This window comes from Vipera ursinii (assembly GCF_947247035.1).
Source record: "Vipera ursinii genome assembly, chromosome: 3".
Taxonomy (NCBI): domain Eukaryota; kingdom Metazoa; phylum Chordata; class Lepidosauria; order Squamata; family Viperidae; genus Vipera; species Vipera ursinii.
In genome coordinates, this window is record NC_139516.1 from 48219735 (window position 1) to 48233471 (window position 13737).

Here is a 13737-nt window from a genome sequence, read left to right on the forward strand (position 1 = left end):
ATAGTCATCATATTGTGCTCAAGTTTTTAAAATGGGAAATTGGAAAAAGAAGGAAGCAGGGAAGAGATCTGGCAAGTCCACAACATAAAGGACAGTGATAAATGCCAAACATTAATGGAGGAACAAGGCATGACCATACTTTGGACACAAACATATCTGGGATAATATCCAAAAGCAAATCACCTAGGTCATCTGTCTGAAAAAGGAGGCTCCAGAGTGTTGTTCCCCTAGTTGTTATGAGGACCCCTTTTATTTTAAACAGGAAAAACAACTTTTAACAGGAAGTTAACAAGATGTTAAATTCTATACCACAAACTAAAGAACAGGGTCAAGGAACCACATGGAAACATTGGCATTTTCAGGGCAGGATAGTGCTAATTTGAGCCTCTAAGGCTCATGGTGTGGAAATAATAGTCAGCAGAATGAAGCATATGTTAGCAAAGAATTGTAGCGCAGATGATCCCCCACCCCACTATTCCTTCCTTTATCTCCTAGGACAGTCAGGGAAAAAGAAAGATAGTACATGTGGAGGAATGAGAATATATATTAGTTCTGTGCAATTTTATTTTCTGTGGGGTTTCCCTCCTATGTACTCTGGATTTTGTAGTTTGATAAATATTGAACATCCACTTGTACACAAACCACAATCCCCAAGAGCAATAACTCTAGTTATCAAAGGAAAATTAATCTTTTGAGTGTAATATTTACAAGATAAATACTCCATAAGCAGTGAACTGATCCATAGTTATGTGGCTACAAGAGTATAGTCTTTGACCAAAATGAGAAGATAAACATTCCAAAAGGCAAAATTACAAGTAACATACACACACCATTAGACAAGCAGATATTACATCTACAGATCAAAAGAGCTACTTCCTTCTTGTCCTGATTTTAAAGGTTCCTGCAACTGAAATGTTTATATTAAAAAATCACACTAGTTAAATTTTACAATGTGGTTCTTGTATCTTTTGGTAAAATATTCAAAAAAATATGATACATTGACAAGATTGTGTGCAATATTTTTTTTCTTCCTTTCAATCATGTATGATTCATGGAGGTTTTTTGGCAAGCTTTTTCAGAAGTGGCTTGCCATTATCTCCTTCCTAGGGCTGACCCAGCTGGCTTTAATGCCTAATACTTGTTGCCTTCATCACACCAAACTGGTATTCAGTGTGCATATACAGTAATACATTTCAAATTAATAAATTATAAATGGGTATGCTTGAAGAGTTTGCAAATGATAACTTCTCTAGTATCAGTCAGAACAGCAAGAGATACACTCACTCAAGATTTTCTTCTGCAAAATCACATTAACTGTATTTATGCACAATTTATTTAAATCAAACTTAGTTTTTCTTTTGGCCCTTCCTACGTTAGGGAATGTAGCTCACAGTATGCCACCAAAAGGGTAAGACAAGGGTAACCCTTACAAAAAAAAATGGTTGCATATTTTAGACTTAATGGATGGGTTATATTCTTAACATGGAAATTAGATTGCAGCTAAAGTCAGAAATAAACTGGATCATCATGTAAACAACATTTATGTTGACTCTTATGAACTAATCTTACATAGAATTAGACCACCAATCTTGAACTGGGAACAACTGCATCAAATTTTAAGTGCAAAATTTCTTTGATCTTGCTATGTGTGATCTTTTAAACTGGAGATAATCAAGCAGGGAAGTTGAGGCCACTGTTAATCAAACAGCTCCTTCATCATTTCTGTCTCTTCCTTAAGTTTAAAAAGCTGTGGTTGTTCCTCTCTCTGTTAAAGGATTAATGCAAACCATTATATTAGCCAATACATGAGTAGACTAGGTTGTTGTTGCATCATAGTTGCTGCTAAATTATTTCATGGCTTGGCCATAAAGAAAGATAAGATCACACCCTTTGTTTTTTTATAATTTTGTATTGAACATGGTTTTGGCATACCAATTTCAACCGAGAGATGCTGCTAATTAGATGGCTAATAATTTAATATCACTGTCAGAGCTCTAAAGAAAAACATGTGCTTAGGCAGTGCTTTGTGCAATAGTATGTGCTTGATCTCTGCTTTGCATCAAGTGAAATGGAAAGCTAGCTGCACATGTCAAAAGGAATTGGAAATGTCCAAATTTGGGGGGGCGGGGTGTTTCGGTCTGTCTACTAGAGGATAATATTTTTCAAAAACAGTTCATACAAACAAATATGAATCATTTATTATCATAAATTATAAATAGTGATTGAAAATAGCCAAGAAGATGAATTAAAAATATAAGCTTGTTTGCCTATATAGGAGAGAATTCTTATTAGTATTGAGTGTAGGATTGCTGACTCCAAGTGTCCAAGAAAATATAAGTAGCCCTGCCCCACGTGGACTGGTTTATCAATACAGTATATTTGTTATTATTAATCAAAACTATTTACTTTATGGTTGTTGAGGCTTCATGGGTTCTCTCTAGTTGTAAGTGAAGATTGGCAAATGTAGGATCATAAACATCATGAGATTTACTCAAGGGTGTATTTAAGGTTGGGGCCTTTTTTAAAGGAAAGCTGGAATCTTGTGAGATTGTCTCTAGGAAACAACCAAAATCTTTAAAATAAAATCATAGGACTTTATGTAACCCTGTAATTTACTACCCCAAAATTATATTTAATCAACTATAAAAGCAGTAAATGCCATGGTAAGGTTACCTCTATTTTGCAATTTTCAATGTTTGTTCTAATAGTATATGCATTTTAATCACACTCCCCATGTTTTTTTAATCCACCTCTGGCCAAAATATGACCTGAGAAAAAATTGAACCTTCACTATAGAGTAGATTTGAATGTAACAATATCAAGTCAAATCAGTTTATTACAGCCATATGGTCAGAAACAGTAAAATATCCAGTTGGAAGCTATTTACATACATATATAAAAATGCACTGGGCATGATCTAATAATGAATAAGAACACATACAATAAAATTAATTTTAAAAAATTATTAAAAAGATCTAAAAATAATATTTTCAAATATATTTAACTTATTTATGTTTCCGACAAATCCCCAGTGCTACTGTGCAGAATCTAACTACCTGCACCGTATTCACAGCCTGTTTGTCCTTAAGCAGCCACTGGAGATAAGTAGTGTCAGAATGGCCAGCATACCTATTGATTATTGGGAGGATAAGGTTTTTTTTCGAATAGCTCTATAGAAAGAACATCGAAGGAGTATGTGTCCAACGGTCTCCATCTCTCCTGGGCCACAGGAGCAGAGTCTTTCAGTCAGTGGTATCTTTTTATACTTGCCGCACAGGATGGCCAATGGAAGCTCATGGCACCGTGTGAGCAAAAATGCTTTCCAGTGTTTTGCTGACTCCAACTGGCTAAGATAATTGGCAGGAGTAACAACATATCTAATAGAGTCTGGAGCAAGAAACAGCGGAGCTATCCCTAAGTCTGCTTGCCTCTCGATGTCCACTACCCTTCGTCAAAAGGTTTGTTTTGCTTGGTCATAGTCCAATTTGAGGCTGGAGAGAAGCCTAGTTTGGCAAGGTTGGACTCAACTGTCTTGATCCATTATGAGGAAAATATGTCGTGAAGGATTAATGGAGCAAGGCCTTGCGGAAAGAAATTAAGCTTTAGCCAGATATTCAAAGAAGCTATACAGATTCTTGCTTTGACTTTTATCAATCCTGTCTCCAGGAGCAGAAGTGCATTTGAGACACAACGTGGCATCTGGAGAATTGCTCTAATAAATTTGGATCAAACTATTTCCAATGGTGTGAAACACGAAGCTGAGGGTCTGAGCAAGGTCCCATAGAGAAGCTATGCTAGCAACTTGGTCAGAAAGAGCTTAATTGCAGCTGGTTACCTGCTCTATATTATGATCATTAAGATACCATGAGTAGAGTTTTGGCCTTTTTGCAAAAGCCATAACCTTTGTTTTCTTGTAATTTATGCTTATCTGAGTGTGGATTGCTGGCCAGGCTGTCAGCTTTTTATTGTCTCTTTGAATGGTATCTAGATGTTCTTTATGAGCCTGTTGATAGCTGACTTGCTCAAGTACCAGGTTTCCAGAAATTCTCTGCTCACAGTTTCCCAAGTTGAAATTATGGTAAGGTCTATCCATGTGTTGTGTATCATGTCTTCGAGTTGCTACTTGATGTTCATGCTCTGCTACTTTTCTAACTGTCCTAGATAATGGCTTACATTTTATGTTGTGGATGACTCCTGTTTTTTTCTTCTGGTGCTACTGGGCCTTTTGGTTTACTTAAGATCCTTTAGTGGGCTTTAGTTTGTTCCATGTGATTGTAATAATCTTTTCATTGTTTCTGAGATTTTTTTTATATGACAGTGTTATTCTTTTCACAGCTTGTGTTGGTTGTACTGTAGTGGTTGGGCACTTTTTGATAAAGTTACATGGATATCCATTTTTTTTTGGAAGATGTTGTATAGATGATCTATTTCCTGTTTTTGACATTCAGGGTTGCTGCAATGTGTTTGTGCTAGTTTAAGCAGAGTTCTTCCACAATTTTTCTTGTGGGAGATTGGGTTGTTACTTTGGTATTGGAGTATTTGGTTAGTGGTTTTATGGTAGATTTCTGTTTCTAATTTGCCATCATTGTCTCTGCTTAAGAGGATATCTTGTTTTCTTCTTGCCTTGTGAATTTTATTCCTTAGAACATGGGTGTCAAACCCGATCGTGTCACATGATGTATCATGATGTATCACGACTTTTTTTTGCCTTTGTGGAGCTGGGGTGGACATGGCCTGCACCTGATGCATTTGACTCGCGGACCACCAGTTTGACACCCCTACCCTAGAAGATATTGCTGAAAGTTTTGTATCTTCTCCAGTTATCCCTTTATCATGACAAAGATGTCATCTACATACTGGATCCATACTTTGGCTTGCATGCATGGGTCTGCTATACATTCTAGATGTTGCATTATGATTTCTGCTATGAATCTTAAGAGTGGCGATCCCACGGGTATTCCTCTGATTTGTTGGTATATTTGTCCATCAAACTGAAAGTAGTCAATAGGCAAAGTTCGATGAGGTTCATGATTCTGAGCATTTTAATCTTTTATTTATTAAATTTTTATACCGCCCTTCTCCCGAAGGACTCAGGGCGGTGTACAGGGCAATAAATATCAACATACAAAATACAAAACTTAAAAAAGATTAAATAATTATGCCCGATATAATAAAACAGTTAAAAGCTATGTTAAAACCCAAACCCCGAACCCATCAGACCAGGCCGGCTTGTTCAAATAAATAGGTTTTTAGATCACGTCGGAAGGAGCAAAGGTCGGGGGCCATCCGGAGCTCAACCGGCAAGCGGTTCCACAGGTCTGGCGCGCCCACAGAGAACGCCCTCCCCCTGGGGGTCACCAGTCGACATTCTCTGATCGGAGGCACCCTGAGGAGGCCCTCTCTGTGGGAGCACTCTGGACGGTGGGAGGTTGACGCCGGCAGCAGGTGCTGCCGTAGGTAATCCGGACCCATGCCATGTAGGGCTTTATAGGTCATCACCAGCACCTTGAATCTCACCCGGTCAGGTCAGGTCAGGTATATTGTGTAATAATGCTGCCATGGTTTCTTTTGCTAATTCTGGGTCCATAGATATAAACAGTTCTGTGACATCAAAACCATGATCTCACCTTCTATTATCTGATGTTTGATTTTTTGGGAGGTGCTGAAGTGGAGAGTTGATAGAATATTTCCTCCACTCTATAAGATATGCAAGCTTTTTGGTCGGTTCTAGTGTGGTAATTTGGGATCCCTAGTAATGATACAATAGGACAGAAAGGTATGTCTGGTTTGTGTAGTTTGTGATGTCCATAGAAGTGTGTGGTGACAGGTCCACTGCTTTTCATCCACCACTGTTCTTTTTTGTGATTTGACATTTCTTGGTAAGGTCGCTTAGAGTTGTCTTGATCTGATTGTCTAGTTTCTGTACTGGATTGGTGTTCACTGGAATATAAATGTCTTTGTCTTCCAGAAATTCCTTTGCTTTTTTGTATATTGTGATCTGTCCATAATAACCGTGGTTTGGCATCTGTCTGTACAACACCTGTTTCAAAAGAAATGCAACACTTCCAAAATAAATTTATATTTTAGGGAGCTAAACTTGCTAAATATCCATAGCCTAAACAGCAAAACTTATAACTGGGCATCTTTTATTTAATTTCACTACATTTAACCTTGGTGAGATCCTTGCTCAGTTCCAAGCTTTATTGCAACATTCCTGCTGATCACACAATTCCCACCAATAGTTGAAAAGCCTTGGTGGAGCAGTGGGCTAATGCCTCCTTAAGTAACACCAGCTGCCTGCAATCAATGCAGGTTCGCGTCCCACCAGGCTCAAGGTTGACTCAGCCTCCCATCCTTCCGAGGTAGGTAAAATGAGGACCCAGATTGTTGGGGGCAATAAGCTGACTTTGTAATAATGCCGCTTGGGGTGTGTGTGTGTGACAGCCCTAATAAGCAGGCATATACATAGAATGAAGGCTACTGCTAAGCTTGTAAGCCGCCCTGAGTCTTTGGAGAAGGGCGGGATATAAATGGAATTAAAAAAAAAATATTTTCAAACTATCAACCTAGGCTGGACTTAATGCCAAAACAGTGAAGACTTGGAATCTTGAAAAGGCTCTTCATATGCTTCATAGCTATGAAATAACACTGAAAACTTAAATTATCTTTGCGTTAGATTGGACATTACTCCATGGAACCAAAACCCAAACAAACAAAAACAGTATTAAAAACAAATCAAGAGCTTATTCCCAGACAATTGCTTGCGTGCAATAATGGAACTGGGGGTATTTTGATGACAGGTATATGAGTGTTTGTTTTTTTTCTACCCAAGGAACCCTGGAAGGAGTTAAAGAGATGGAATAATTCATATTTCAGCAATATTTCCATGATCTAAACTAGAACTAAAAATGGCTCATGACTCTTGCAGAAGAAAATACGAATTCCCCACATTTCTATAGTTAAGGAACATTGAAGTGATTATTTACTAAAGTTATGTCAATATTGTTAATGAAAATTGGTCAATATAAATGTTAATATTTCCCAATTGTTCATTTGAGCCTAAGACTGAAACAGAATTACTAAAAATAATCTCATATTTGAGATTTTTTGTTCGCCATGCCTATGAAAATAGTGAGATTTTAACTTTGATTTAGTATATTTTTTGTTACTGTTGGTTGATGACTGCCACAAGATGCAAAGTTTTTTGCAGGATAATTCTGACTACTATTGTGAGATTTATTGCTAAAATATTATCTCAATTTATGTATGTTTAATTTACTTGATTAACTAATTAATACAATCTGAAAGACACATTTTAACATCAGTTATTAGTCATGTAAAGACTTTTAAAGTAATTTCTAGCAAACATTACTATTTTTCAATTTTTGTATGCCAGGGAGAGTAATATACTTCCAAACAAATATTCCTAAAATATTTGTTTCATACCAGTGAAAGCTCAGAAAAGGTTTTATTAGATACAATACAGAACTTTTCTGTACAACACATTCCTTTGCTTTGTGTCTTATGTACTATCATGGAGGGGAGGTCAGATCTGCAGGGCTGGGGGAAAAAATCAGTTCAGGTTTCTGATGAAAATTATCTTTCTAAAGTTACTATTTTTCCCATGATCAAAACATACAATTTCCCTAATCCAAACTTAACTTATTATGGCACCACATTGGCTGCTCCAGTAATTATAGTAGCATACAATGATTGGTACAACTACAACAATGTATTAAGTACAATGAGAAAATCTCTTTTTGCTGTTTTACTGCAACTGTATTTTAGAAATGTATCCCCAAATTTGGTTCTTAAGTGGGATACTACCAGAAAACTCCTGGATGTACTAGAAGCCAGAAAAACATAAAGCATTTCCTTATTTTTGTCAAGATAACTACTCGGATGTGCCCAGTTGCATTTGACTGTATTTTTTCCTACTATGCTTAACTTTCATCCAGTGAAAATAGTTACAGCTGAAATGTCTTTAGAGATCTGATTAAGCTACTTATCCCAATTTTAGCATTTGTCACACATCTTCTATAGTTAGTTCTACTTAGCTTGACTCAGACAGGTTGCTGGAAAAATCCACAAGTTGCTGCTATAATTTATCAGGATCCATAAATCATCTAGTGCAGGTCACCTTAATTAGCTCTGAAGCTGTGGCTCTCAATCTCATGGGGACCAAAAATTGATCAGACCATAGCAAAGGATTTATAATTAAATCTTCCATCTTTGGGTCACATATCAACTGTTCTAAGGCAAAAATGAGATCTAGTATGTGTCTACCTGTGTACATTAGTCTGAAGATTACTTTGGACACATCCATGGTTACTTTGAACGCAATTAATTCAAAATCTGGAAGCTAAAATCTCAGGATGTTAGTAGTCAGATAAATTCTGATACTGATTCAGTAGCAAAATTCAGTACCTTAGGAAGGGCAGCAAGGCAGGCAGTGCATGACCAAGATCTTCAACCTCTTTATCTACAGCTAAACTGCCACAGCTAAACTGCCACTCCAGATTTATACCATCCCTTGACCTTTATTTACCTCACAATTGCCTACAGGAGCAAAGCCTTTGTGTGCTTGTGAGCCAGGACCCTGCATCATCTCAGTTGGTAGGTGCTCACATGATGAATGCTATAATCACATGATTTAGTGACATACTGTGTGAGTAAAGATTTTCTGCAATCCAACCCATGTAATAAGTCTTCTGAAGATTGAAAAATAACAGAAACAATTAAATTATATACATTCTTAGCATTTGATTCATATGGTTTTCAGAATATCACTTTAGATAGCCTTCTCTAACTTGGTACTCTCTACACGTGCTGGCTTGCATTCCAGTCAGAGAAAGCTAGTTTAGACTGATAAGAAATGAAAATCATATCCAGAACTACCATTTGAAAGAGGAGAAATACAAAATTCTTAAGGCTACAGGTTTTATTTTGATTCTTAACTCCACTTCTTCCTATTCTCCCTAATTTTCTTAAAACAGCTATACGGTATTAAGACAATTTATGTGCTGTAGGATACTTCTATTGCTGCATAGAAGTAGCCACCATAAAATTTTAATATTGCAGTGGAAATAACCTCAAAAGCGTTCATCTCATCTGGCAATGTTTATTTGTCTCCAGATGCCTAAAAGAAAAAAAATATTCCACTGCACAGAAAATTATGACATATAGAAAACAGAATCTCTCTATTAAGAACTTCATCAATTTGTCTCCTAACTGCTGGATTCTACCGTATAAGACAGAACACTGGATCATATTGAGAATAGGTAGATTGAAGTCCATGCTTACTGTAAATCTTATTAATACACCTAAGGTTCTTTCTATTTCTCCGCTAATCTCTCAGGCTTTTTGTAAGAGTAGAAGGATAAAGAAACAACTTCACGGGTGACTTAAAATATAAAAATAGAATAAATAAGCAGCAGACAGGCTCTTTTTTTACTCAGTGCACAAGGAGAGAACTTTGTTCTAATGCCGCGGGTGTTTATACTTCATCAAACAGAGAAATGAAGAAGTATAGAAAGCTTGTTTAGTATAGTGGTTAAGGCTAGAAACTGGACGACTGTGAGTTCTACTCTTGCCTTAGGCACTGAGCCAGCTTGGTGACCCTGAGCCTGTCATCCTCTCTTAGGTTCAAGAAAGAGGCAAGGACACTTCCAAAAAAAGCTATCTCAGGCATTTGACAGAAATCAAAAACTGCTTGAAGGGCACAAAACAACCCAAATAGAGAAGTAGAAGCATAGGAGAGAAACCTGGATATAAACAATAAACAAAGCTTCTAATGTATATTATAGTCCCATGCCTGAAAACTCAAGATGACATAGTTGCAAACAAGATTAGTAGGGAGAGGATTAAATTAATTTCATTAAGGTCAATTGAGTGCCTTAAAAGTCAATGTCTAAACTTTTCTACTCATAGTTTTCCCAGGTTTTCTTGACAGCACCTTCAAGCTCTACAAAGCAATTACATTTACTTTTGAGCAACCTGCAGGAAATACATTACACCAAATTCAGACAGGAACATACATTTAGCCAGTTGTAACTCTTAATGTTGCTACTCTGCTAGTGGGAGAGAATAGCTATGGTAAATCCATGTATGTTTACATGTGCAATGGAGGTCCTTTGGGTTGAGAGGCTGCAGGATTTATAGACTGAGAACTTTGGAACTAAGGGAACATGAAAGAGAAGCTCTTGAAGCCAGATTTTAACAAGACTGTTGCTGTCCACTTAGGTAACCCCGCTCCTCAATCGTTTGTTTTAATGCCACATAGTAGAATGAGTTCTGGCACTGATGAATATGTTGTTCAGACGATTCTCACAGGCATGTAATCCAGAAAGTGGCTTGTCTTCTTGAAAGTTTCCTTCGTTACAACTGCATTGCCTCGAAGGAATGCATCTATAAGGTTTTCACATTATAGAGAATACTCGTCTCTTTTGTATCCTTATCAACTATAAAGTAATTCTTTCCTAACTGAGGTATTTTACTAAAGTATACATGCACTCAAGCAGTGCTTGATCAACATTCTGTGTAAGATTGATTTAACACTACAGCTATAGCTCTTGGGCTGTCTGGATCCTTGGGGTCTCAGGATCTTACGGGTTGGTGATTTCAGGCTACATTTTCCAGCACAGTACATATTTGTAAAATAATTGCTTGATATATCTTTGCAATTATAACAACAAACAGGTTGCAGGACTAAAAGAAAAGGTTTTATTTTTCTATTCACTTTAAGAACCTTCTGTATTAAAACATGAATCTTATTTCAGTATTTCTTTGTTTTGTCACAGGTCCACCAAAGAAGAATTAGGGTAGTTCTGAGGCTTTTAATGCAAATCAAGAAAAATTACCTTTGCACATGTACCTAGTATGAGCTTCGATTCAGAACAATAATACAGGTAGTCCTCGACTTACAAAAATTCATTTAGTGACCATTCAAAGTCACGATGGAAATAATGTCTCATCATTCACTTAAAACTTTCTGTGTTTTGTTTTTTGTTTTGTTAACCATGAATGATCGAAACCTATATGGTCTTATTCATTGTGATGAATCCAAATATAGACATTATTAATAGTAATTTGTTTTAGCTTTACAGCAATACTATGAGCTATGTTAGACTGAGGGACGGAAATGACTTGTCCAGATCACCTTCACCCAGAGAATGTCATAATTCAGTAGACAGTTCTCTCTATCCCTTGTTCAGTACGTTAACCATTCTGTTAGGACAGGGATCTTCAAACTTGGCCATTTTATGACCTGTGGACTTCAGTTCCCAGAATTCCCCAGGCATGCTGGCTGAGGAATTCTGGGAACTGAAGTCCACAAGTCATAAAAGGGCCAAGTTTGAAGACCCCTGTGTTAGGATATATAAGAAAAACGTGTGCTAAGTGCAAACACATAATAAATAAATAAGGGCATCCCCATACGGGGATTTCACCATTAAATCTTCATCACTGGATGTTTTTAAGAGACTGGACAGTCACTGAAATGGTATAGGGTCTCCTGCTTGAGCAGGGGGTTGGACTAGAAGACCTCCAAGCTTCTTTCCAGCTGTACTCTGATTCGCTGATTGATTTTGTTGAGATCTCAGTGCACTAATTCTGTCGATATCATTATTGCAAAACACGATAATGCCATCCAATCCACATAGTAGAGGCAGAGAATAACATGCTGCGTAACTGGTGGCAAAGTCAGTCAAATAAATAAATCCAGATCTCCCTGCCCTGTAGTTGAATTGTAATACAAATGTACCAAACTACTATACTGATGGGAACTTTTTAAGCTGACGTGCCCATTGCTTTACATCTGGTACAAACAGAAACTATGGAGGAGGAGGAGGAAACAGAAAATAACATATTTGGAAAATAAATGGTATGGAATTTAAGTCTGGTATATTAAATCAGCAGACCAGCTCAAGAAATGAATAATCAAGAAGGTATATTAAATGGAAGCAGAGAGATCCTCAAGGGCATATCAGCTACTGAGGGAATAAGATTAATGCTCAGTTTCAATTCACCTCAAAGGAAGATTGTTCGTAAAATAAAAGGTAGGACCCGTTGCCCCCTCCATGGGCTCCCTAGCATTCAAGGTTTCCATTCACTCTGAGAGATCTAGGGTTAATACCCCTGTAATTTGACAGGCATTAAGCTGGGGCCTTGCACAGGCTTTAGATGTGAAAACAATCAGCCATACACTGAGGGCATTACTCCCCCAGCCTATAGAGTATGGAGAAATTCCTGCCATTCCTCAGAGGGTGAGGTGATTCAGATAGGATGACCTCTTTTTGTTCAGTTCCAGCTCTGCTTAACCAAGGAATAACTTCCAGACTATTTCTGAGTTCCCTCTATGAAATGCATTGTAACGTTCTGAAAAAAAAAGTTTCTGGAGTGTTAGCAGAGCACTGAATTACGCCTTTTTTTTCCTCCCAAAAAAAACAACTCTATACCATATGCGGGAGAAAGGAGAAAGAGAGACAAATGAAAGGAGTTGAATCAGATATTCAGTTAACCATTTAGCATTTATTTTGATGCTACTATGCTCCTGTGCAGTTTCAGTGAAAAGCCAATCCATTCAGTAAGAAACCTTATTGCATATGCATCTTCAGATTTTTGTTTTTGACATGATGGTATCCAAAATCAAATTTATTTTTTTTACAAAAAAATAAATAAATAAAAATGGAGCACTGCTAACAGTTTTTAAGGAACACTGTGAACCAGCTTCCTCAGTTGTATTGGATTACTGGCCAAGCCAACTAAGGATGATGAAAACTGTAGTGCAGAATTATATCAGGTCAGGGAAAGCTGCTTTAAGCTATCTCCCCACCCAAGGAAATCAGGTTATGTCCTACCCTCAGCGTTCTTGCCAGATTAGCCATATTAAAAAAACAAACAAAAAACCTGCAATTTATAGTCAAGACAAATTACACTATGTCATAAGCATTTGAGAGGAATGTACCTTTTTAAAGTGCAGAATATATTTGGTAGGATTATTAAAGGAAAGAATCTAGACCACATCATACCTAGTGGCCTTCTGCAAATGTCTTAAAACATAGTTCTTTCAATAGGCCTGGGGATTCCCCTGGAAAGAGGGTGCCTGTGCCCTGGTTGCATCATGTGTAACATCTTGAAATAGTCCCCTTGCTTTGTGTAAGATGGGCAGTCACAAAATTTGATTGATTGGTACATATATACGTTCGTACGTACGTACAAACATACATACATACTGTATGTACAGACGTAATATACACATACCTAATAGGCCACAAGTTGTTAAGAGGAACCATTTCTGGAGTGCAGATGAATTTTTCTGTGGACAAACTTTATTACATTTTATAGACAGGCTTTTGATGTTGTGGGAAACTGTAGGAAAATTGTTCCCATCTACTGGCATTAAACAAGCATCCTAAATTTTCTTCTAAAGTCTGATGCATGTTACATTTATCAGAATATAAAAGGCCCTAAAATTGGACTTCTTCTAGTTTACACATTTTTTTCTGGGTCCAACAGAGTTATACAGCTCACTGTCATATACATACTATGCTTTCATAACATATACTTTCAGCAATCATAAAAGCTACTACAACTTTTCTAAGGCATCAGGCTAAAAACCAGGAGACTGTGAGTTCTAGTCCTGTCTTAGGCATGGAAGTCTGCTGGATGACTTTGGGCTAGTCACTCTTTCTCAGTCCAGCCCCCTTCAAGAGTAGTTTTTGTGGTGAAAAAGGAGGG

The 13737-nt window shown here is 37.2% G+C and overlaps 1 protein-coding gene across 1 annotated transcript in view; it reads left to right on the plus strand.

Moving 5' to 3' along the window:
* Positions 1–13737, plus strand: part of TCP11 (t-complex 11) — a gene marked incomplete at both ends in the record, with an annotated part of 47189 nt that overhangs the window by 15635 nt on the left and 17817 nt on the right. The window contains one exon of the mRNA XM_083358136.1: positions 12150–12268. Within this exon, the coding sequence (XP_083214262.1) occupies positions 12150–12268 (119 nt within the window). The remainder of the gene's footprint in view (positions 1–12149; positions 12269–13737) is intronic.